This window comes from Lepidochelys olivacea (genome assembly GCF_965140295.1).
Source record: "Lepidochelys olivacea isolate rLepOli2 genome assembly, chromosome: 9".
In the NCBI taxonomy this organism is placed as follows: domain Eukaryota; kingdom Metazoa; phylum Chordata; order Testudines; family Cheloniidae; genus Lepidochelys; species Lepidochelys olivacea.
Window position 1 is genome coordinate 75,479,477 of NC_140419.1, and position 25,921 is coordinate 75,505,397.

Consider the following 25,921-nt stretch of genomic DNA (forward strand, 5'->3'; position numbering starts at 1 on the left):
ATTAGCATTAAAATCAAGTTTATGATTTGAAGCTTCTCTGGTTATCTTTAGTGTTTGTTTTTAATACAGCTCTCATTAGACTCTGTCCAGATCATCAATCCTGCCAGCTAGTCATGCGCCAAAAAGTCATTATTATTTTTAGAATTTAATCTTTGGTTGTTTTCATTTGACTTTTAGGGTTTTCTGTTTTCAAACTTTTCTCTGCAACTATGGAGACTAACAGCTTAATTTTTAAATGAAAGCTGAGATTCACATGTACTCACATGATTCCAGTACCTAGAAATTTAAGAGAAATATCAAATATTGTGAAATTTGCACTCAAATTGCAAAAGTTAACAACATTGGTACTTTACCTTTTGCCAAAGATTCCACTACAGCATCACTTTTGCCATTTTTAAAGGAATTTTGGTATTGATCCCATTTTACCCTAAGACTTTCTGAAGTTCTTCTTGCTGTGGTTCTTCTGAAGTTCTGACTTACCTTAGACCCTGATGCAGCAATCTAATCCATGTAGGTAGATTCTTATGGCTGCATGCGGTCCCACCAAAGTCAATGGGGTTCTGTTTGGCTACAGGAGTCCACTTACACCAAGCAGTTTGCAGGATGGAGGCCTTAGATTGTAAATTCCTAGGGAAGGGATTGTCTCTTCCTACATGTTTGTATAGTACCTTGTACAATGGTGCCTTATTCCTGGTTCAATTATAAATAAAAATAAGTCCATCACATTGTTAGGCCTTGTCATGATACCTCCTATATGTCTTCTTTCTCCCTGAGGAGGTGTGATTCTGTTATCTGTCTTCCCATCTTTTTGAACACCAATAAATAAATAATTCAGTCTCTCAGCAGTTTATAATTCTTCAGCTAATAAATCACTCTTCCCTTCCTCTAAGAAGTCTATGATCTGCTTTGCTGGCCTCTTGTTGTGTGTACAGCACCTGAAAAATCTATTATAATTTCATTTGATCCTCTTCTAAAAGTTTCCTTTCATTCTCTGCCTTTGCTTTTCTTATCACTTTTTTATGCTCTCTTAACTTCATTATGCAATCATTCCTATCCTGCTCTGCATTTGATGTTTTATAACCCATGTCTGCCTCTTTCTCACCCTTGATTACTTTTACATTTCTCTGTTCCTTTGCACTGGCCCCCTTTAAAAAAATTCCTTGTGCAATTATTGCTAGATGGCGCGCATATTGCTAGATGGCATGCATAACCCTTGGGCATACATTAATTTATCTTTGAACACTTTCTATTTCCCCTTTGTGTCCTTTCCCTGCTTTATCCTGTTCAATTTCACCCTGCACTTCCTGCATTTTTCCAAATTTTGCTCTGCTGAAATCCAATCTTCTTGTTTTCTCAGTTTCTTAGTTGAACATTAATCCCAATGAAATCCTTAACTAGAGTACAGTCCTAGTTTAGATGGTTCTCCCCTCCCCCGCCCCCACTTCTGCATCACTAGTTATAGCACAATTGTTACATAAATCTAAATCTAGAATTACTTCCTATATAAATCATATCCAAAGGCCACAAATTTGTTGCTCATTTTTTTCTTCCCAGTTTTAGTGTCTCATTATGATCCTGGCCCAGCAAAACACTTAAGCATGTGCTTAACTTCAAACACATGAATAGTCTATGAATCATGTCATTAAGTGCTTTGCTGAGATGGGGCCTATGTTTAGGAAGTTAAGATCTTTTACGAGTAGTAGCTTGTGCATTTTCCCCCCTTTTGATTTCTTTACTGTCTCTGAATTGTGTTATTTTCCTCCTTTATTAACTTTGTAACAGCCGTAATTGTTCAAAGAAGAGGTAAAGCTGTCTGTGGGTCTAAAGCATCAGAGACTGTGTGCAGAAACACTTCATTCCTCCTTGCATGTTGGATAGATTGCAGGAAAGAATAATTTGAAAGAGGCACCAGGAAGTTAGTCTGTGTGTACATGGCAGGAATGCTAGCTGCTGTTGTGGCATCTCTGAAAACACTTTTCTTAATGTAGAACCATTTTAGCTTTAGAATCATGGAGTTCTCACCTGTTTATTATCCAGCTTGCAGCCCATGAAACAGGTGCTTAGAGATCTGCAGGTTTTTCTTTACATGTATAAGATGATTTTCTCATGTCTGAATCCTTTATAAACTCTTAAACAGTCTATCACCTTCAAATTTGCTTCCTCCCACACTATTCGTTATCCATTGTCAGGATATTTCAACTACATTTACAATTTTGAGACTTCCTGTATGTATATTGGTCTTGGTCGTCTTCTTTTTTTTCCCTTATGGTTCTTGCATTATTTTACAGAGAGAGAGACGTCAGAAAAACTCCCTTGAGTGACCTCCTTATTAATTTCATGGTTTTGCCCTGGCTTCCTGAGTTTTATTTTCATTCAACATTATTTTTCCTCTCTATGGAACAATTACATTAATGTATTGTTTGTAATCTCTGAGGACATATATTGAAAAGAGAATTACTAAAAATGCTATATATTTTCATTGAACATTTTCAAACAAAAAGAAGATGTTTTGTTGTTAGAAAAAAATTTTGTAGTTTTTTTCCAAAATAGAAACTCAAAAATATGTTGGATTCCAGGTTTTGGATTTTTTTTTTACCCCCTTTCTCTCCTTATTTTCCCCTTCTCTACCTTTTCATTTTTCCCCAGAGAAAGTCGACTGGGGGTAAAGTGGTGGTGGAGGTTTCTGAGGCAATGAGGCTTGTGGTTTACCCCAACATGGCGGGCATTAAAGATATTCCTGAGGTAATTGCTGGCTTTGAGAGAATGCAGTTTCCTAACTGTGGCAGGGCTATTGATGGGCCTCATGTGCCCATAGTTTGCCCTTCTCAAGGAGCACCTGAGTACATAAACTGAAAAGAGTACGACTCCATTGTTATGCAGGTACTAGTGAACCACAGAGGCAGATTTATGAATGTCAATGTGGGCTGTACAGGAAAAGGTCACAATGCCAGAGTTTTCTGCCATTTGGGAGTCTACATTCATAGATAGGCTGAGACACTATTCCCCTCAAATGACATTGACATAAATGGTGTTACTGTCCCCACTGTTATTTTGGAGGACCCCATGTACCTCCTGTTGCTTTAGTTCATAAAACCATACCCTGATATCAGAGGCCCTGGCAAAGAAAGGTTTAATTTACACTCTCAGAAGGTGTAGCATGGCTGTTGAATGCTTTTGGCAGATTAAAATCATGTTGGAAGTATCTACAAACCCATCTGGATGCCAGTGCCATTAATGCTGTCCGCATTGCTGTGGCTTGCTGTGCTCTTCACCTTTGTGAAGCCAGAAGTGAACCATTTCCCCCTGACTGGATCTGACAGCAAGGGAACGCTGGATCGGTACCCTCAGCCAGAAAGTACAGCTACCACTGCAGGAGCTGGTTGCACCCAGGCAGCAGAAGTCAGGGATGCTTTAAGTTCCCACATTTGGACTCACATGGTCCAATGGAAGAGGGGGAATAGCACCTGTATGAATGCACATGGGGAAGAAAACCAGCTCATTTATTTGGGGGTAGGGGTGCCATGCTTGGGAGGAGGTGGTCTTGATTGCCCTGCAATGTAAGTGTGAATGACATGATGAATAATGAATTTGGTTGGGGGGGGGGCACAATGGCTGTACAGATGGAATTTATTGACATGTGAATTGCCGTATCTAGCTAAATAGAGGAATACAATTTGCTTACTAATGCCTAATTGCTCCTGAACATGTTTTTACCATTATTATCTCAAATCGTGATTGTACAATGTGATGCAGTGATAGCAATAAACTGTCTTGAAAACATGACATGCTTTATTTGTAAACATATCTTAAAACAGTAAAGCACTCCTGCCATCTTGGCCAGGCCAGCTGCCATTAGAAAACCACAGACTCGAAAAGAAAGGGCAGGAAATTGTTAATACCCCCGAACAATTGCCCTGCTACTACATGTCCCCTGGCTCCATGTTCTCCTTTCCCTTCTTTAGATGTTTACCCCTCACTTGGCGGCGGAGGGAGGGAGGTGGAGGGTATCAAGAAGAATGGAAGAAGGAAGGCTGCATGATGTTTAGTTACCCAGCACAGCCACTCATGAGTCCTGAATGCATGGGCTGCCCTGACCTGGAGATGTCTAAGCTACTGCTTGGCTGACAGTACATTGCTGGGGCATCATGCTGTTATGTAGGGAAAGGCAGCAGGAGTCAGTGCTCTTGCAGCCATTATAGACAGGAGTTGACGGAACAGTTCTCTCTGTTGAGCTCTGTCCTCCTCCCTTGGCTGCTGTCCTGTTCCAGGATCTGCTTTGCGAGTGCCAGCTCCCTCCCTGAAGCCCTGTCCTCCACCTGGGTGGTGAGCCACAGGCTTTCCTCCTGCTGTCAGCCTGCCATTGTCCCAGTCTTCTTCTGGTACTGGCCTTGCCCTCTCAAGAACATTGACCGTAACTTCATCACAGAAACGCTTCCTTTTGGAACAGTCCATGAAGTACGTTGGGCCAGCGATCGAGCTCCTGAAAAATAGCAGGCAGAAGAGGTTGAGGGTCCTGAAACAGGACAAGAAACAGAGGGTTATTGTTTAAAGTAGTTCAGTGAAGGAGCACAGAATTAATTAATGTGGCATCTCAAGGACATAAAATGCAACAGTTCTAAAGTGAATCTATACACAGCTTCAGTCCTCAGACTGTCTCTGGACAGAACCTTGTTAATCACAGCTAAGTAGTGCAGAGACAATGGTAAGTTTCAAATTATAACCTTTGTTCTATTTCATAAAAATTTCATAACTAATTGCCATATGGCAGGGGAGTGTTTAGTGACCTCGCTGCAAAAGGCTTTTTCTGCCATTGCAGGCTTTTCATATTTCAGAAGCCATAACTGTGGCTATGGTGCCTTATTGACAGAGAGAGAGAGATTATTCCAAGCTCCTGGAGGGAAACCTGCACTGCATGCAGCTGACGTATTCAAACAAATAGTGTCCGAACAGCACATTTGCAAGTGGAGTGGACTAGTCCACTATCCAGAGGGGCCTGGAAAATACAATCTTCCCTGCAATGTGAGTGACTATCTGGAGTTCCAGTTTCAGGAAAAGTTTGCAGCTATCAGTAGCCAGGATTGGGTCAGAATCCATGAGGGAATTAACATGACATTAGCTCACACGTGGCTTCCCGTTATTGCTGCATGTAAACATGCTGAAATCTGTACTCTACCCCGGCATGGATTACCTATAACTGACATGGACTGGATTCAGAAAGAGAGGACTGTTTCCCAAACACACACACTCAGTTCACTGTTTACAGGTGATGGCATAGACCCAGCAGGAGTGATTACAGAGTGGCAAATTTCTAATTACTGACAGGAAAACAAGAATGACTGGAGCAAACCTCTGTGACTGAACAGTGAAAATTACTTGTACAGATGTTTATGAATATTTGAAGTTCCAAGCTCCCATTTTGAACTCCACTTGGTGGACGCAGGGACACCTAGGTACTGTTGTGTAATCCACTAATGGCCAAACGTTGGTAGCTGGGGCTTACCATTTTTGCATTGTTTCTTACAGCAGAAATCCCTCCTATTACTGTAATAATACACTTACTGGGCTCTGGAGCAGCTTCTATCTCCACCAGGTTCTCTGCAGGCTTGGCAGTGGGTTGTTCCTCAGCCCTGGTCTACACTAGGACTTTAGGTCGAATTTAGCAGCGTTAAATCAATGTAAACCTGCACCTGTCCATATGATGAAGGCCTTTTTTTCGACTTAAAGGGCTCTTAAAAGCGATTTCCTTACTTCACCCCTGAGAAGTGGATTAGCGCTTAAATCGGCCTTGCCGGGTCGAATTCGGGGTACTGTGGACACAATTTGACGGTATTGGCCTCCGGGAGCTATCCCAGAGTGCTCCATTGTGACTGCTCTGGACAGCACTCTCAACTCAGATGCACTGGCCAGGTAGACAGGAAAAGAACCGCGAACTTTTGAATCTCATTTCCTGTTTGGCCAGCGTGGCAAGCTGCAGGTGACCATGCAGAGCTCATCAGCAGAGGTGACCATGCAGAGCTCATCAGCAGAGGTGACCATGATGGAGTCCCAGAATCGCAAAAGAACTCCAGGATGGACTGAACGGGAGGTACGGGATCTGATCGCTGTATGGGGAGAGGAATCCGTGCCATCAGACCTCCGTTCCAGTTTTCGAAATGCCAAAACCTTTGTCAAAGTCTCCCAGGGTTTTCCTGGGAAAAAAAACGGTTTTCCTGACAGCCAGGAACTGTTTCTCACCCTGGACCTGGAGCCAGTACCCCCCCGAACCCACCCAAGGCTTCCTCCTGGACCCGGCAGGCCGAGAAGGGACCTCCGGTGAGTGTACCTTTTAAAATACTATACATGGTTTAAAAGCAAGCATGTGAAAGGATTAATTTGCCCTGGCATTTGTGGCTCTCCTGGATGTACTCCCAAAGCCTTTGCAAAAGGTTTCTGGGGAGGGCAGCCTTATTGCGTCCTCCATGGTAGGACACTTTACCACTCCAGGCCAGTAACACATACTCGGGAATCATTGTACAACAAAGCATTGCAGTGTATGTTTGCTGGCGTTCAAACAACATCCGTTCTTTATCTCTCTGTGTTATCCTCAGGACAGTGAGATATCATTCATGGTCACCTGGTTGAAATAGGGTGCTTTTCTTCAGGGGACACTCAGAGTTGCCCGTTCCTGCTGGGCTGTTTGCCTGTGGCTGAAGAGAAATGTTCCCCGCTGTTAGCCATGGGGAGGGGGGAGGGTTGAGGGGGTAGCCACGCGCTGCAGGGAGGCAAAATGCAACCTTGTAATGAAAGCACATGTGCTATGTATGTAATGTTAACAGCAAGGTTTACCCTGAAAGAGTGTAGACACTGTTTTATAAAATGTGTCTTTTTAAATACCGCTGTCCCTTTTTTTTTCTCCACCAGCTGCATGTGTTTCAATGATCACAGGATCTTCTCCTTCCCAGAGGCTAGAGAAGATTAGAAGGCGAAAAAAATGCACTCGTGATGAAATGTTCTCTGAGCTCATGCTGTCCTCCCACACTGACAGAGCACAGACGAATGCGTGAAGGCAAATAATGTCAGAGTGCAGGAAAGCACAAAATGACCGGGAGGAGAGGTGGTGGGCTGAAGAGAGTAAGTGGTGGGCTGAAGAGAGTAAGTGGCGGGCTGAAGACAGGGCTGAAGCTCAAATGTGGCGGCAGCGTGATGAGAGGAGGCAGGATTCACTGCTGAGGCTGCTGGAGGATCAAACCAGTATGCTCCAGTGTATGGTTGAGCTGCAGCAAAGGAAGCTGGAGCACAGACTGCCACTACAGCCCCTGTGTAACCAACCGCCCTCCTCCCAAGTTCCATAGCCTCCACACCCAGATGCCAAGAACATGGTGGGGGGGCCTCCGGCCAACCAGCCACTCCACCACAGAAGATTGCCCAAAAAACAGAAGGCTGGCATTCTGACATTGTAAACTTTTAAAGTGCTGTGTGGCATTTTCCTTCCCTCCTCCACCACCCCTCCTGGGCTACCTTGGTAGTCATCCCCCTATTTGTGTGATGAATGAATAAAGAATGCATGAATGTGAAGCAACAATGACTTTATTGCCTCTGCAAGCGGTGATCGAAGGGAGAAGGGGAGGGTGGTTAGCTTACAGGGAAGTAGAGTGAACCAAGGGGCAGGGAGTTTCATCAAGGAGAAACAAACAGAACTTTCACACCGTAGCCTGTCCAGTCAGGAAACTGGTTTTCAAAGCTTCTCTGATGCGCACCGCACCCTCCTGTGCTCTTCTAACCGCCCTGGTGTCTGGCTGCGTGTAACCAGCAGCCAGGCGATTTGCCTCAACCACTCACCCCACCATAAACGTCTCCCCCTTACTCTCACAGATATTGTGGAGCGTGCAGCAAGCAGTAATAACAGTGGGAATATTGGTTTCGCTGAGGTCTAAGCGAGTCAGTAAACTGCGCCAGAGCGCCTTTAAATGTCCAAATGTACATTCTACCACCATTCTGCACTTGCTCAGCCTGCAGTTGAACAGCTCCTGACTACTATCCAGGCTGCCTGTGTATGGCTTCATGAGCCATGGCATTAAGGGGTAGGCTGGGTCCCCAAGGATAACTATAGGCATTTCAACATCCCCAACAGTTATTTTCTGGTCTGGGAATAAAGTCCCTTCCTGCAGTTTTTGAAACAGACCAGAGTTCCTGAAGATGCGAGTGTCATGTACCTTTCCCAGCCATCCCACGTTGATGTTGGTGAAATGTTCCTTGTGATCCACCAGAGCTTGCAGCACTTTTGAAAAGTACCCCTTGAGGTTTATGTACTCGCCGGCTTGGTACTCTGGTACCAAGATGGGGATATGGGTTCCGTCTATGGCCCCACCACAGTTAGGGAATTCCATTGCAGCAAAGCCATCCACTATGACCTGCACATTTCCTAGGGTCACTACCCTTGATATCAGCAGATCTTTGATTGCGTGGGCTACTTGCATCACAGCAGCCCCCACAGTAGATTTGCCCACTCCAAATTGATTCCCAACTGACCGGTAGCTGTCTGGCATTGTAAGCTTCCACAGGGCTATCGCCACTCGCTTCTCAACTGTGAGGGCTGCTCTCATCTTGGTATTCATGTGCTTCAGGGCAGGGGAAAGCAAGTCACAGAGTTCCATGAAAGTTCCCTTATGCATGCGAAAGTTTCGCACCGCTGGGAATCGTCCCAGACCTGCAACACTATGCGGTCCCACCAGTCAGTGCTTGTTTCCCGAGCTCAGAATCGGCGTTCCACAGCATGAACCTGCCCCATTAGCACCATGATGCATGCATTGGCAGGGCCCATGCTTTCAGAGAAATCTGTATCCATGTCCTGATCACTCACATGACCGCGCTGACGTCGCCTCCTCACCCGGTATCGTTCTGCCAGGGTCTGGTGCTGCATATACTGCTGGATAATGCGTGTGGTGTTTAATGTGCTCCTAATTGCCAAAGTGAGCCGAGCGGCCTCCATGCTTGCCTTGGTACGGTGTCCGCAGAGAAAAAAGGCTCGGAACGATTGTCTGCCATTGCTCTGACAGAGGGAGGGGCAACTGACAACATGGCTTACAGGGTTGGCTTACAGGAATTAAAATCAACAAAGGGGGTGGCTTTACATCAATGAGTATTTCAGGCAGGACTTCACAGAGGGTTCCAATAAGAAATGGTGCACCTAAGTAATTGTTCTTATTGGAACAAGCAGGTTGGTCTGGCCTCTGATTGATACATGGCTAGATTTACCTCTCTGCACCTTCTGTGTGAGTGACTGCAGTGTGACCTAGCGGTATGAGTCCCCTAGACGGGGGAGGGGGAAAGCAAATGAGTACAAAACAAATCTGGTCTATTTCTTGTTTTGATCCACTACATCTATCTTTTACATCTTTGGCTGGCAGCAGATGGTGCAGAAGGACTGCTAGCCATCCTCATCTCTTGCCTGCCTGGCAGAAGATGGTACAGTAGGACTGCTAGCAATCCGTATCACCTGCCTGCTCACCATAAGATGGTTCAATAGGACTGACTGCAAGACTAAAGAGAATGACTTAATCAAGTCACTCCAAATTTAGTCTGTGCGCCCATGTCCACCCAGGCGCTCGTGATTGACCTCACAGAGGCGACCAGGAGCACCTCGGACATGACGATGACGGCTACCAGTCCTATTGCACCATCTGCTGCCACAAGGCAATGGGTTGCTGCTGCTGTGTAGCAATGCAATACCGCGTCTGCCAGCACCCAGGAGACATACGGTGACAGTGAGCTGAGCTGGCTCCATGCTTGCTGTGGTATGGTGTCTGCACAGATAACTCAGGGAAAAAAGGCGCGAAACGATTGTCTGCCCTTGCTTTCACGGAGGGAGGGAACGAACGGGGGCCTGACGATATGTACCCAGAACCACCCGCGACAATGTTTTAGCCCCATCAGGCATTGGGATCTCAACCCAGAATTCCAGTGGGCAGCGGAGACTGCGGGAACTGTGGGATAGCTACCCACAGTGCAGCGGTCCGGAAGTCGACTCTAGCCTCAGTACTGTGGAAGCACTCCGCCGAGTTAATGCACTTAATGCACTTAGAGCATTTTCTGTGGGGACACACACACTCGAATATATAAAACCGATTTCTAAAAAAACAACTTCTATAAATTCGACCTAATTTCGTAGTGTAGACATACCCTCAGAGGTGGGGGTGTGAGTGTGTGAAATCAGACAGCTCCTCTGAGCAGGGACCAAGAATTTGCTGTTGATCCTGATCCACAGCCTGCTCTGGCACTGCTTTAATTAAAAGAGTCACTCCATGCTCATGACTGGGGGCCTGCTGCTGGCTCCCATCAGTCCCCATGCTGGATTCAGGGGCTAGTAGGGCACCATCCCAGCTCATTAGGTCATCATGAAGCACAGTTGGCTCTGTGCTGGGCACAGTGCCCAGGATCCGGTCAAAGTCACCATAAAATGGGTATGTCATTGGCAAGTTGCCCAAGGTGCAGTTCTTGTCCCTGGTCTTCTGGTACTCGCTTTTCAGCCTCTTTCCCTGCATTTTGATCACCTGTCAGGAAATCTGCAGCGCTGTCAGCTTTTTAGCTATCTGCTGGTATGCGAGGTCATTCCTGGTGCTTTTGCTGAAGTCCACAGTTTTACTGGCCTTGCACCAGAGATTCACCAAAATCTGGCTTTGCTTCTGTGACTAGGAAGCAGCTGTCTTTGAAAAAAGCTTGATCGGTTCGCTCTCCATTGCAAACCGTGGAGGCTCTTTGATAGTGCACTTGCAGATTAGTGATCAGAAGATAATGGTGTAAAACTGACCTGAGCTGCTGCTGTTCGCAAAGGTGGGATGGTTTCCTTTTTCAATAGACTGGATTGCAGAGTGTTGGGAGAGTGAGCACTAAGGAAGTTATGGGATACTTCTTACTGACTCCCGGAATCCAACTCAAGCGGCTGCATCTACACTGCAAAGCAATGGATCTCAGACCCTGTGTCATGGCTTAACTCGACCTCAGACTCTCCAGCCCTGTAGGGTCCTGGGACCCTGGTCTGAGCCATGGGTTAGCGCAATTTCACTATAGATGCAAAGGGGGTTAGGTTGGAGCCCAGGCTCAGGTATGGGCTTATGCTGAAGTGTAGGCATACCCTGAGAGACAAAAAATGAAACCAATCAAACAAAAACCTGAAAAGTTTTTTGTTTTTGTTTAATCAGAAAACGGGGCGGGGGGGAATCAACTAAAATTAACTAAAATTAATGTTCAGCTTTTGCTTCAGTTGCAAAGACATTTGTCATTTTGAAAAAACTATCTAATTGCAAATGTTCATTCCAGCTCCAATCCGATTCAATGTTAATGTTGTAGTTTGAACGGAATAACTTGTTTCCTCCAGTGTCTCACAAGAAGTGCACAAACAGAATGGTGTCTTTTATTCACTTGATAAGCTCTTATTTATTATGTATAATTTATTTATGATTCAATAAGGACAAATGCAAAGTATTCCACTTAGGAAGGAACAATCAGTTGCACACATACAAAATGGGAAATGACTGCCTAGGAAGGAGGACTGTGGAAAGGGATCCGGGGGTCATAGTGGACCACAAGCTAAATATGAGTCAACAGAGTAACATTGCTGCAAAAAAAGTGAACAGCATTCTGGGATGGATTAGCAGGAGTGTTGTAAGCAAGACACAAGAAGTAATTCTTCCGCTCTACTCTGTGCTGATTAGGCCTCCACTGGAGTATTGTGTCCAGTTCTGGGTGCCACATTTCCGGAAAGATATGGACAAATTGGAGAAGGTCCAGAGACAAGCAACAAAAATTATTAAAGGTCTAGAAAACATGACCTCTGAGGGAAGATTGAAAAAATTGCGTTTGTTTAGTCTGGAAAAGAGAAGACTGAGAGGGGACATAACACTTTCCAAGTACATAAAAGGTTGCTACAAAGAGGAGGAAAAAAATTGTTCTTAACCTCTGAGGATAGGCCAAGAAGCAATGGGCTTAAATTGCAGTAAGGGAACTTTAGGATGAACATTAGGAAAAACTTCCTATCTGTCCGGGTGGTTACGCACTGGAATAAATTGCCTAGGGCAGTTGTAGAATCGCCATCTTTGGAGATTTTTAAGAGCTGATTAGATAAACACCACTCAGGGATGGTCTAGATAACACTTAGTCCTGCCATGAGTGCAAGGGACTGGACTAGGATGATCTCTCAAGGTCCCTTCCAGTCCTATGATTCTATAATATTGCGTGCATTAAAGCTTTTTAGCACAGAACATACTTTCCCTTTCACTTCTTTCATAATTGTTCACTGGAAAGACTTTATATTTTAAAAAAATATATAGGATCTTTGCCAAACTACAGGCTAAAAGTGTGACATGATATACTTACACTTTCTCCACTGGAGGAATTAGCATTCTCACTGGTGGCTATTCACTGTGTATCTTCTGGTCATTAGTTCAACAGCCAGCTTAGCCAAAGTATGCTGTGATCTGAAATCAGTAATTTGACACTGTTAAAATATTTCCAGTTTCGGCTGCACTCTTGTACGATTTCAATCCAGACCACCTTGTGTCATTTAATTCAATAGGATTTCCAATCCAGACCACCATGTGTCATTTTAATTAGAAGATAAGAACAGGCAATTCAAAGCACAGGCTGAGAGAAAATTGGAGAGGCACTCTATATATCCTTGTGTATAAGTTCCTCTAAACAATAGCACGAACGCTATAATTGGAAAAAAAGATTAAATAGTAAATGAAAACAAGCTCTAAGGGTAAGTTTTATGAAAAGACTGAGCAGATTATAGTGGGTAAAGTTATTTTCATTTCCAATAAATCAAAATTAGTCATTATAAACTGAAGGAAATAAATATGGTTGTTTCTGCATTATTAATTTGACTAGTATTAAAAATTTCCAGATTTAAGTATGTATATAGTTGCCTCAAAGGGACTGAAAGCTTCTCTATAAGCTTGTGGACTGTGGTAGGACAACTCTATTATTATTATTTTGTTCATTATTTGTACTGAAGTGGTGCTAAGGAGACTCAGACCTGGACCAGGCCCCTCTTGTGCTAGGCGCTGTACAGAACACAAGGATGGTCCCGGCCCCAAGGAGCTTACAATCAAACGGCCCCTGAGGGGTGTTTGAGTTGGCATCTGTTCCAGCACAGTCCTGTACATTTTATAAAATAAACTTCATGACCAAGATTTTCAAAGGTGACTAGTGATTTTAGGGGCCTCAGTGTTTGGATGTCCACTGTGAGACACACTAAAGGGGGCTGATTTTCAAAAGGTGCATGCACTGCAATTTTGGAAAATAAGCCCCCACATTTATGAGTCACCACTTGAAATCTTGGGGGACAGCACGTTGTCAAATATTAGGGCCACTAGGAATGTGGCACCACTCTGAATTTACCCTTCCATGGCTTTAGGTATGCAACTAGCGCAAAGTGAGATGGGGAGACAATGCAATCAAGATACTAAGCAGAATTTTAGACGTCCCAGTGATTAGCAGTTAAAGAAGAAAAGGCTGCTGACAGTGAAGGGAGAAAAAAGAGTGCTGATCATTTTGAATACACCTTTCTTTACAGACTCCTGCACTCCTGACTCAGGCAAAATCCCATTGGATCAATGAGAAGCATTTAATATCAAGCGCCATAGGATCAATGAGAGTGTTAGCAGAGTCAAGTGTGCAGTGTGCGGACTTGCAGTGTGGGACTATCACAACCCCCAAGAGATATAACAGCTTTACAAATGCCAGTAGAGAGATCTGGCTTCTGCAGTTTGGCTTTTATTTTGAGCAGAATATTATTTATCATCCAGACTTTTATAAAAAGCCCTAAAAAGGGGGGAACAAAGAGATAAAGTGGCTGCAGCTTAAAACCTTGCAGGTTGCTCAAGTGCAAGGACAACAAGTAAGAGATGTGCATAGATAATTGCTTTACCAGTCTATCTAGAAGAAGTGTAAAGAGGATTTAGGAGGAGTAACAGCCTGATAGTCTAATTCAGCAGAACCAAAACCTGACTTTTCCCACAACTGTATAATGAAATTCTGGCACTCCTTTCTAAATGGCAAAGGATATGCCCAGTTTATTGTCTTTCAATAAGTACTAAATAATGACACCTTTTTTGCTACTTTGTTGCTGTTTGCCAATCATGGACAAACTTCATTCTTAACGTGTTCTCCTTAGATCTCGATACTGCACATGTGCAATATAGTCATCATTAAATTAGCAAAGGCACAAGTGGTTTTTTTTCTTACCGACAACAGTTGGCTTGAGTCATCAGTGCATTCACTGGCATTACAGCAGTGAGAACTGGGATAAATGGCTGGTGAATCAGGCTCTGTGTTTGGACCACTAGGAGCAGAAGAGTGGTGGAGACTTCATGTTAATGCCTTTGATAGCCCACCTGCTCCCCCACCTGCCTATAAGAGGCAGTTCACATGGAGGAGAAGATCAGAGAGCAGCCAGCAAAACATTAGGAAGGGGACATTGCACCCCAGGAAACCAGCTGCTTTGAGAGAACAGGGAGGTAGCCGAGCCAATGGAGTGGGATGGCGATAGAAGGAGCATTGGGTCAGGGTGGAAAAATAAATCACATAATTTGGAAAAACAAATACTGAGTTTCCACAGCTACAAGTTGACCTTTTTAAGCTGTTGTTGACCATGCAGATCATGTAACCAGCCCAGCAAGTTGTGACATGTCTGATGACTAATTGTTTAGCCCCACCCTGTGGCAGTCCTCCTCCTTAATAACGGCAATATTGAATTTGATGATTTTTTTCTTTATTTAAAATTTTGCAAGCAGAATTTCTTAGTGCTTAGAAATAGGTGTGATGCAAAGCCAACTCTCCATATTCCTGGCCCAAAGATCAGCATGAAAAAGGGTTTCACCAAGCCAATTTCCTGATGACTAGGGTAGTTAAGTGTGAAGTCAAGAGCTACACATTTCCACAACATCTGAAGCACAGAGGTCTGTGAATGTGAACCATTTTACAAAGAAACAGCTCTTAATTAGGTATACATTTGAATATAGCTTTTATTTTACATTCAAATCAGTTCAGATGATAAGAAAAGAGTCTGACTTCAGCCAGCCCCCCCCCCCCCAATAATATGTGACAGTTACCAAGATGCAGCAGCTCCTGCTACGAGGCACAGAGTGGAACTGCAAAGTTATACATGCTGGAAACAGTGCAATTAATCTGAAAGCAATTTAGCACTGCATTGTGTAGGGGTATGACAGGCTAGAGTCTGCATAAAGAAGCAGGAAACCCCATAAGAAAGAAGTGAAAGTAGTTCTGGTTATGTTCAGCCTCAAAGCTTTTTATGTCAAAGTACGTGTGAGAAGATCCCAAGTGTCACTGGAAGGTATTTTCTATGAGGTTTGGTGCCTGATGTTGGAACATGCTTCATTTCAGGAAATGAATAGCTAGCTAGTGGAGAAGAGTGTCGTGAATTAGCCTAGGATTAGGATCCAGGAGTAAAAGACTGAAACTGTGGACTAATCTAGTGTTTTAAATTGAGCAAGTGGGTTGCTGCATCAGCTTCAGGCATGTCAAGTCTGTCATTTCATTTTGCTTTACTTAGCCGTTAGGTACTGCCAGGTTCCAAGTCAATTTTAGGCATGCAATAGACTCTGTTCTCTAGCCCTGCTTGTGTTAAACCTCTACGATTAATATTGGAACACTGCCATGATTGACCACTGAGGTTACAAGATGTTTTTTAATTGTAACCTGTTGCTTTCTTTTTTCCTTCCCCTAGCTTCTCTTCCCAGCCCAGGGAAGGACTGGCTACTTGGGAAATGGATATTCAAATGTTCTTTGACATTTCTGTGGACTTGTTTCTTGACATGATGAGCCATATTGCATGGTGCTGGATAGTCTCTCTCTCTTCCCCTTTGAGGAAGCTACATTGCTCTTTTTAAACAGCACAGACATTAATGTGTTGTATTTGCTTTTCGCCTACAAAATCTAAGCTGGTCTTTTTACTGTGATAACCTAAAAACTCCACATCTGAAAGTCTTATTTTGAGTCGAAGCAATTGCAAAGATTTTCATTTTCCATGTATTATAAAGATAGCTTGGAGGAAGGAAAATCAGGGGGTGGGTATGTTGTTGCTTTTACCAGACGTCAGAATATTGGCTGATTCCAGAGCAACTTTTCTTCTTGAGAGAGGACTTGCGAACATAATCAATTAAAGAAGGAATCTGATTTTCTTGTAATTGTTTTTCTGTCCACATGAATGATGTAAGGGTATATTGGAAGAATTCACTCTTTTCTAAAATAACCGGTTTACCAGTTGATTTATGGGGTTTTTTTTGTTTGTTTTGTTTTTGTTATTTTCTCTGTAGGTGAGAAAAAGGTTAATTTGCTGGAGGAAATCATGTCTGTGCGAGAGAAGGTCAGCTTGCTCCATCATCATGTACTGCTGTCTGAAGGTGACCTGAACCCACACAACTTGGTTGAATGGAAAAATTAGACATTTTGATTTTTTTCAGAATAGTGCCTGCAGAATTTCAGTTTTCTCCAGGGGTTTTCACACCTTCACCAGAAAGGAAGGACTGTATGACCCATTTCAGTTACTCTGATGTCTCATTACCCAGTTCAGCATCAGTAGCCCAGTCTCGTTCCGAATGACATAAAATTTCTGATAGCTGATTATTGCATTCTAAAACTACTAATTTAATCCTAAATTGTGCCAGACTCATGACTTCTCCAATCCTCCACTAGACCATGGGCCAAAACAACCCCTGGTATAGCACAGAATAGCTAAAGTGTTTTTTAAGTTGCTGTGGTTAGCACAATCCCTCAGAACAATTTTGCTGGCCCATGACCAGGCAACGTGCTGGATGCTCCAGGCTCACCACTCCTGCTTTTGTCACGACCACCCCACGAAGGTTGAATGCTTGAATCTCATAGTGCCATCAATGGGAATAGTAATTCTGAAGAGCACCTCTCAGGACCTGTCTCCTTGTAAATTGATGGTATTAGAAATAGTAAATGAGTGAGTGAGTAAGTACGATGGTCTGAGAAGAAATAAGATACTTCAAGTGGTACCCTACCAGCAAATACTCTAGACATCTGTGGGCTAGACTTTGAGGTAAAAACATGGCATCAAATGCAAATCTTAGTGACATAATTAGCAAAATCCTGTTAGCCTTACTCAGTAACTTCAATGGGACTATCTGTACGGGATAAGGCCAGGAGGATTTGGCCCCAAAATGATTTCATGGGACACTGGTGGAATCAATTGCATGATAATAGCACTTTATCAAAAACTGATAAAGAATTGCTTCTCCAACAGAACATGTTTATGTTAAATGTAACAGAAGCTGAATGTCTATTTAATGTATCTATCTGCCTGTCTATTATGCACCCAGCACCCATGGTATCTGAACACAGCAAAATGATTTAGCACACTGGCAAATTGAAAGACTGTATTCTTCACCCTTTCCTTGTATGCTCCGTGGAGTGTTCTTGACTTTTCCACCCCACATATTTATTTATTTGCCTTTCCTCTCATCTATCTATGTTCATATAGCATGATCATCACATGACTTCTGAGCATCTATTTTGTGTGTTATTCTATCTTCAGGAATGAGAATATGGGCCGTACTTGGAATGTTATGGGGGAAAGCTATTAGAAAGAGAGGCGATAAAATATTGTAACTACATTTTTGTTTAGTTAATTACATTTTTCAACTTTGTGTTGAGGTTAAAAACTGGTGTTACCTGGGCATATTATGTACATCCTACCCATATTCGTTGAATTGACTATTTTAATCATTTTTATTATTGCTATGCAGTATTAAATTATGGCATCATTGATATCACTGTTATGTTTTCAGAGTAACAGCTGTGTTAGTCTGTATTCGCAAAAAGAAAAGGAGTACTTGTGGCACCTTAGAGACTAACACATTTATTTGAGCATAAGCTTTCATGAGCTACAGCTCACTTCTCAGTTGAGCAGTTTGGGGTAGATTATTTCATATTATTTTGCTTTAAGATAAAGCTCCACTCCTGCAAACCCTTACTGGTATGCTTAGCCATAGACTTCAACAGGGTGAGCAGACTTTCCTGACACAACTTGCATGAGTAAATTACTCACATTGGTTTGCAGAGTCTGTCTTATGAACTAAACTTCTAGGAGTTAATCTGAAATCTTGGTAAAATGTGAGATGTAACATAACATCCATATATGACAATGTTCAGTCCAGTTATGTAAATTCATGTATTAAGTGCAACTAATTCAAATAAGATGTTCAAGAGTATATTAAAGCAGTGAAAGCATAAGGGAAATTCTAATATTCAAATTACAATCTGACAGCACTTGGGCTCCAGTTCATGTAATCAAACCTATTCAGGGCAGAACTTAAGCATATGCTGGGACTTAAGTACCTACTTGAGTGCTTTCCTGAGTCAGGACCTGGATGTTTTAATGAGGAGTCACAAAGCATTGCAGATTAAAAGGAGCTTCATAAATGTGCAGTTCATAAAATTTGGGGACTACTGTATATTCTCATTGCTCTGAGCAATGAATACACACAATTCCCATTAAGATCAATGGAATAATTGTATATTGATACATCTGGGTGTAGGTTAGAAGGGATACCTGCCATTGTATTTCAGCATTATCTTAAGTTTTGGAAGTGGCGAACTATTTTTGCTGCATTGTAGCCTGGGAACTGGAAATGCTGCTCACCACCCTCAGGCATGGAAAGGGCCTCCTATGGCATGCTTACTTTTAAACCTAAGTAGGGAGCAGGGTTGAAGGACTGGCTCCAACCTTGGCCTGCCCATAAGCCTGAGACCCTACTCTATGCAGTAACTCCGGATTTCTGTTGTCACACTGGGGCAATGCTTTGAAATACAGAGGGTTCATCAAAATCATAGTTTTGATGAGAATATTTTTGTTGTTTGACTTTTTTCTTATTCTAGGTCTGATTTACTGGGTCTGACTCCTTTATATGGTCTGCTGATTGATGCCAATAAAATGCTTCACCAATCCCTTGCTTTGTTGCTGCCTTTTACATTTTTTCAATAGCTGGCTTTGAAATAAAAGCTTTATTTGTAAACATGAAACCTCCAGAAAAACAATGGCTTTATCTAGAGGGACTTAAGGGATTTTCTCAGGCTTGTTGACTAGCATGATATAATGACTCTAATATCGATCCCACTTATACCAGTACAAGTAAAGTGTAACTCCATTAAAATCCGTGGAGTTACACAATGACAATGAGATCACCACTAGACTCAATGTATTCATTTGTACCTTTTCCACATGGTACTGGACATTTGTGTTTTAATTAATTTTATTGCTTTCAAAATATTAAATAGTCACCAAAATGTTCCAATATAGTAGCAGAAAATGTTCTCTGATATATGTTATGTATCATACCCCCATCATCATTTAATAATATCCTTCAATTATTATAAGCTTTTCTTACAAGGCTTGGAGTAAGACTATTATTAAGATAGGTTTGAAGACAAAACAATTCTTATGGAGATTCCAAGTTAACAACTGGATTTCCTTTGAAAAGCTGGGGAGTGGGAGAGGAGGAAAATATAATGCAATAATAGACATGTTGTGATTCTAAGGGGGATGACTAGAAAACTTTATTATATGGACAAAATGCTGCCTAGAGACACAAAACCCCCCAAGTAATATAATTTATATATGCAGAATGCACTAGAAAACAATTCCTAAAAGATGAAGGTTACCTGGCAGTTAGGAACTTTACTTCCTAGTACGTAGACCCACTGTGGGCATCTGCCTCTTCCAAGACAAGATAACAGCAATGACTTGTGGGGGTAGTTGTGACACTACTGAGGAAGGGTAATTAATTTCCTGAATAAGGTATCTGGTTTATACTTCCACTAGAGAAGCTTTCAGAACCCGATCCTGTGATCCTTACTCACTTGTTGTTATTCAAATGAATATTCAGAAATGCTGCTAGCAGTATTAATCCAGCAGTAATTATCAATATCTGAGAAACATTAGGTTTTTCACAAACATTGTACAGAATAAAGCAATATAAACAATTTATAGTTCAGTTATCCTTCAGTTCAGCTATGGCAAAACTCATGTTGGATTCCAACACTCCTGCCTTCTGCTTCATTTTTTCTTTAAAGGGCTCTACTTCACTGAAAACACATGTGAGTCTGCCAAATATTACAGTAAGCCATGAATGTCAAATTCCAGGCCTGTGGGCTGGACATGGCCTGCTTGCCTGGTGTATTCATCCAGCTCTTGTCTCAAGATCAGTTTGGGGGTCTGTGAAATGTAAACTTTCCAAAAATAAAAATAAATAAATAAATAAGCTGAGTCCTTCTGGTTGTGAAGAGCACCTTCTAAATCTGAACTGCTCTTCAGCCAGCCAGCCTCCCTAAAGACAGCTCTCATAGGCGTAGATAGCTTCCCTTCATCTCCCCAGGCTAATAATTCTATCTTAAATGATGACACTTTACATATCAACATTGTCAAATATTACAGTGCTGACAATCCATACCATGTGCCTCTGCAGTGTGATTGGGTGGAGGGGTGAGTATAGTGCATGGGGTTAGCATGGTAGGCAATACCGGGTGGCAGGCTATCATGGACTGAGTGTAGACAAGGGCTGTGTTATCACAACCCTCTGGAGACCCCACTACACTCAACAGTTACACTGATGTTCTGCCTCATAGCACAAGAGGCCACAGTCAGGAGACTGAGCAGCTGCAGCTCTGGCTGCCATCAGTAGAGCAATGTTATAGTAATATTGCTATATGTTATAATAAGTGGGATTGGGCTTGTTTTTTTAAAAGTCACTTTACTGTTTTGAGAGTAACAGGTTGCGGCTTATTGGACTTGTTTTATTTAGAGGTTGCTTATTTGGGCTTTTTTGGTGATAGATGACTTCAACACAAAGTTATAGTTTAATGATAGTTGTGGGAGTGGTTTCAGTGATTGACTGGTATCAGTGTGTACGCACAGCATTAGCATTTTAGAATCCTCCTTTCCCCGCTCCTGTTCAATGAAGAAAACACACCCAAATTCGTGAACTCTCTGGTGCACCCACTGACACATCTTATGGTCCAATTTTTTGTCCCACATCAGGATATGCTTCAATGGTTCAACACAAGAATGTACCACACTGAGGCAACAGAGACCATGGAGGATGGAGAGAGTGAGGATGACCTTTTTTAATACTATAAGTATGCACACATTTATTATTTCAATATTTTTAATGTGTAACTTAATGTTGTATGGAGCAAAACTTAGAACTAATAAAAAAATGGACTTTGTATAAATACCCCCATTCTCCTCCCCCTGAAATGGGCGGGGCTTATTTTGAAAGGGAGTGCTCATTCCCCCCCCGCCACCAAGAGTTGGCAACTCTTTCTGTGCTGAGCAGAGGTGCAGCAGTTGGCAACCAGCTTGGGGGGCAGGAGAGGAAGCTCCTACCAGCGTTTTGCTCACCCCCCCCCCACTTTGTCCTGCGCCAAATTGGAGAAAAAGTGAGCATTGTGGGGGAGAGGAAGAGGAAGGAGACAGAGCAGGATCCCGGGAGTCTGTGCCCCACTGTCCCCTGATCTTCCCCAGCCTGCAGGGAGCCAGCCCCAGGTTATCTGTCCGTTCTGCTAGTGCTCTGCATTTTCCCTGAAGGCCATGGATTTTCTGACCCTGCTGCGGGGCTCTGTGTGGCTAGAGGCCCTTTCCCTATAAGGGCAGCCAGTCCAAGCTTCTCTATGTTAGAGGGACATCCTGGTCCCTAAGCAGGTGTATAAGACGTTGTTCCTGCCCCCACCCAAGTCCTCCATCCATTTGCTTTTGGAGCCGGCTGAGGAGCTGCTTTTCCTACTGACTCCTCAGCCTCCAATGCTGCCCTCTTTTACCCTCAGCTTGGGCAGGGGAAGACGAGGGCCCTAATTAGTGCTGCTGTCCTCCAACCAGGCCAGGGAGATGGGGTAAGGAGGCACATAGAATCATAGAATCATAGAATATCAGGGTTGGAAGGGACCTCAGGAGGTCATCTAGTCCAACCCCCTGCTCAAAGCAGGACTGATCCCCGACTAAATCATCCCAGCCAGGGCTTTGTCAAGCCTGACCTTAAAAACTTCTAGGGAAAGAGATTCCACCACCTCCCTAGGTAATGCATTCCAGTGTTTCACCACCCTCCTAGTGAAAAAGTTTTTCCTAATATCCAACCTAAATCTCCCCCACTGCAACTTGAGACCATTACTCCTTGTTCTGTCATCTGCTACCACTGAGAACAGTCTAGAGCCATCCTCTTTGGAACCCCCTTTCAGGTAGTTGAAAGCAGTTATCAAATCCCCCCTCATTCTTCTCTTCTGAAGACTAAACATCCCCAGTTCCCTCAGCCTCTTCTCATAAGTCATGTGTTCCAGTCCCCTAATCATTTTTGTTGCCCTCCGCTGGACTCTTTCCAATTTTTCCACATCCTTCTTGTAGTGTGGGGCCCAAAACTGGACACAGTACTCCAGATGAGGCCTCACCAATGTCAAATAGAGGGGAACAATCACGTCCCTCGATCTGCTGGCAATGCCCCTACTTATACATCCCAAAATGCCATTGGCATTCTTGGCAACAAGGGCACACGGTTGACTCATATCCACCTTCTCGTCCACTGTAACCCCTAGGTCCTTTTCTGCAGAACTGCTGCCGAGCCATTCGGTCCCTAGTCTGTAGTGGTGCATGGGATTCTTCCATCCTAAGTGCAGGACTCTGCACTTGTCCTTGTTGAACCTCATCAGATTTCTTTTGGCCCAATCGTCCAATTTGTCTAGGTCCCTCTGTATCCTATCCCTACCCTCCAGCGTATCTACCACTCCTCCCAGTTTAGTGTCCTCTGCAAACTTGCTGAGAGTGCAATCCACACCATCCTCCAGATCATCTATGAAGATATTGAACAAAACCGGCCCCAGGACCGACCCTTGGGGCACTCCACTTGATACTGGCTGCCAACTAGACATGGAGCCATTGATCACTCCCTGTTGAGCCCGACAATCTAGCCAGCTTTCTATCCATCTTATAGTCCATTCATCCAGCCCATACTTCTTTAACTTGCTGGCAAGAATACTGTGGGAGACCGTGTCAAAAGCTTTGCTAAAGTCAAGGAACAACACATCCACTGCTTTCCCTTCATCCACAGAGCCAGTTATCTCGTCATAGAAGGCAATTAGATTAGTCAGGCATGACTTGCCCTTGGTGAATCCATGCTGACTGTTCCTGATCACTTTCCTCTCCTCTAAGTGTTTCAGAATTGATTCCTTGAGGACCTGCTCCATGATTTTTCCAGGGACTGAGGTGAGGCTGACTGGCCTGTAGTTCCCAGGATCCTCCTTCTTCCCTTTTTTAAAGATGGACACTACATTAGCCTTTTTCCAGTCATCTGGGACCTCCCCCGATCACCATGAGTTTTCAAAGATAATGGCCAATGGCTCTGCAATCACATCCGCCAACTCCTTTAGCACTCTTGGATGCAACGCATCCGGCCCCATGGACTTGTGCTCGTCCAGCTTTTCTAAATAGTCCCGAACCACTTCTTTCTCCACAGAGGGCTGGTTACCTTCTCCCCATGCTGTGCTGCCCAGTGCAGTAGTCTGGGAGCTTACCTTGTTCGTGAAGACAGAGGCAAAAATAGCATTGAGTACATTAGCTTTTTCCACATCCTCTGTCACTAGGTTGCCTCCCTCATTCAGTAAGGGGCCCACACTTTCCTTGACTTTCTTCTTGTTGCTAACATACCAGAAGAAACCCTTCTTGTTCCTCTTAACATCTCTTGCTAGCTGCAACTCCAGGTGTGATTTGGCCTTCCTGATTTCACTCCTGCAAGCCCGAGCAATATTTTTATACTCATCCCTGGTCATTTGTCCAATCTTCCACTTCTTGTAAGCTTCTTTTTTGTGTTTAAGAGCAGCAAGGATTTCACTCTTAAGCCAAGCTGGTCGCCTGCCATATTTACTATTCTTTCTACACATGTTCCTGCTGCCCCCCCCTTCCAGGTGGGCATGGTGGGGGTAAAGAGGCCGCCTTTAATCAGGAAGCTGTTCCCCTGTGCTGGGGGAGGGTTGATGCTGCTGCCCCCTTCTCCGAGACCTGACGGGGAAGTGAAGAGGCCCATGCTCTTGCTGATACCCCAACCACAAAATAGATGGATGGCAACTCTTTGGGGGAGCTGTGTATCTGGAGAGGCAGGACTGATGGAGGGGTTCTGTTATTAATGGGGAGGGCTGGGTTTGTGTTTAACAGCAGAATGAATTGTGTAGAGAATTAACTGGGGGGGCGCTGTCTATATTTACAGGGGGGAACAAAATTAATGGTGGGCTGCATGTCCAGGGGGCACATATAGAATTATTTGAGAAGGATATGTGACCTAAGGACTTAATTGAGTGGGTCTGGGTGGAGGAGTTATGAGCTCTCAGATTAAGCTCATTATGATTTATTCATATTTACAGAACATTAATGTACTCTTTTTATATTGGACTATATTGGCAAGTATGTCATTCTCCCATTATTTTTTTATTTATTTCTGGTTGAATTTCCTGAAATTCAGAGAGGAAAAAAGGGGCAGTTCCAGCTAAACGTTCAAAAATCAGTAAACTGATAAAAAAAAATAACATGACGATATATAAAAAACAACCTGATGATATTTTTCGCCAGTCTCATTACTGTTTTAATGTATTTCACGATTTTTGAACAAATGGGGTTGGTACTAATGATGCAGCAGAACATCTGATGCTGTGGTGGGGAAGTGGGAGCAGGAGGAGAAATAAAAACAACTCTTTCGTTTAGAGAAAAGAAGACAAGGTATGCAAATGATGTCATCTATATGCAAATAAATGCATCACTGCATGTATAGAATCTCCAGATTTCTGGACTTTTGTCCTTAATAAGTATGTGCAGGCAAAAAGTATAACTGGGTTCAAAAAAGAACTAGATAAGTTCATGGCAGATAGGTCCATCAGTGGCTATTAGCCAAGATGGTCAGGATGTAACCCTGTGATCGGGGTGACCCTAAGCCTCTGACTGGAAGGGGAAGACAGGGTGGATCTCTCCAAAACTACCTTGTTCTGTACACTCCCCTTGAAACTCTGGTACTGGCCACTGTTGGAGATAGTACACTGGGCTAGGGGGACAATTGGTCTGACCCAGTATGGCAGGTCTTATATTCTCATATATCCCCTATATTAAGAAGTGAATGTACAAGATCTTATGTAGGCTAATATTTTTCATGTAGAACAGCCTAAAAAATGGCCCCCAAATTGCCAGGTCCATTAGCCCAGTGGTAAGTGTTTGATTTCTCTGACTTTACTAATGATTGCCAAGAACATGAATGTTCAGCTTCAGAGACAGAATAAATAGTAACTGTCTGACTAAACTGGTGTAACTGATGTGAAAGACCCTTCCACTCCCTTTAGGTTTTCATTAAAGAAATGTTCTTTGTTTAGTTTCTCTATCCATAAAATTGCAAGTCCAAATTTTGTTGTTCAATCCATATTTCTCTGTTTGGGTTTTTTGCCTATAGATATTCCTCATTAGCTTTTCTAATTGATTAAATGCCTTACTTCTTGAATCAATTCTTTATTTTTCTTTTCATTTTGATTTTTTTAAAATAACGTGAAAAGCTATGTTTATTTTTGTCTAATCATCTTGGATGTTTTGATCATATATAATAGAACCTTTTATTGCCTTCAACAACCATCAGAATCCTTTCTTGCTTTCCCTTCCCCTGGGCATATCATATATTGTACCAAGTTTAACCATTTGGCTTTAAGAAAGTATCTGAAGAAGTTTGAAGTACACAAACATAAGCACACACATATCTACACAGAGGATATATTCCTTGTAATTCCCATTTGTGTATCATGGAGTTTGTCACTGTAAGAATAAGCATATTTACCAATTCAATATACCTTTAACTATATATAACCTTTAGACATCCTATCTTCCTGTGAC

At 43.0% G+C, this 25,921-nt stretch overlaps 1 protein-coding gene across 26 annotated transcripts in view; it reads left to right on the top strand.

Annotated features, from left to right (window-relative positions):
* Positions 1–25,921, top strand: part of LOC311526465 (uncharacterized protein) — a 257,232-nt gene that overhangs the window by 136,577 nt on the left and 94,734 nt on the right. For 17 of the 26 annotated variants that reach the window (XR_014713019.1, XM_084639540.1, XM_084639533.1 and 14 more), the window contains one exon: positions 21,059–21,156. The exons of 2 other annotated variants lie outside the window; for them this stretch is intronic. Coding sequence is in view for 16 of the 24 variants with exons in the window: in XM_084639540.1 (XP_084495666.1) it covers positions 21,059–21,156 (98 nt within the window). In the remaining 8 variants the exon portion in view is untranslated. Of the gene's footprint in view, positions 1–16,313; positions 16,401–21,058; positions 21,157–25,921 lie in introns of all 26 variants that reach the window. 7 more of the 26 variants (XR_014713014.1, XR_014713016.1, XR_014713017.1 and 4 more) reach the window with 1 other exon arrangement.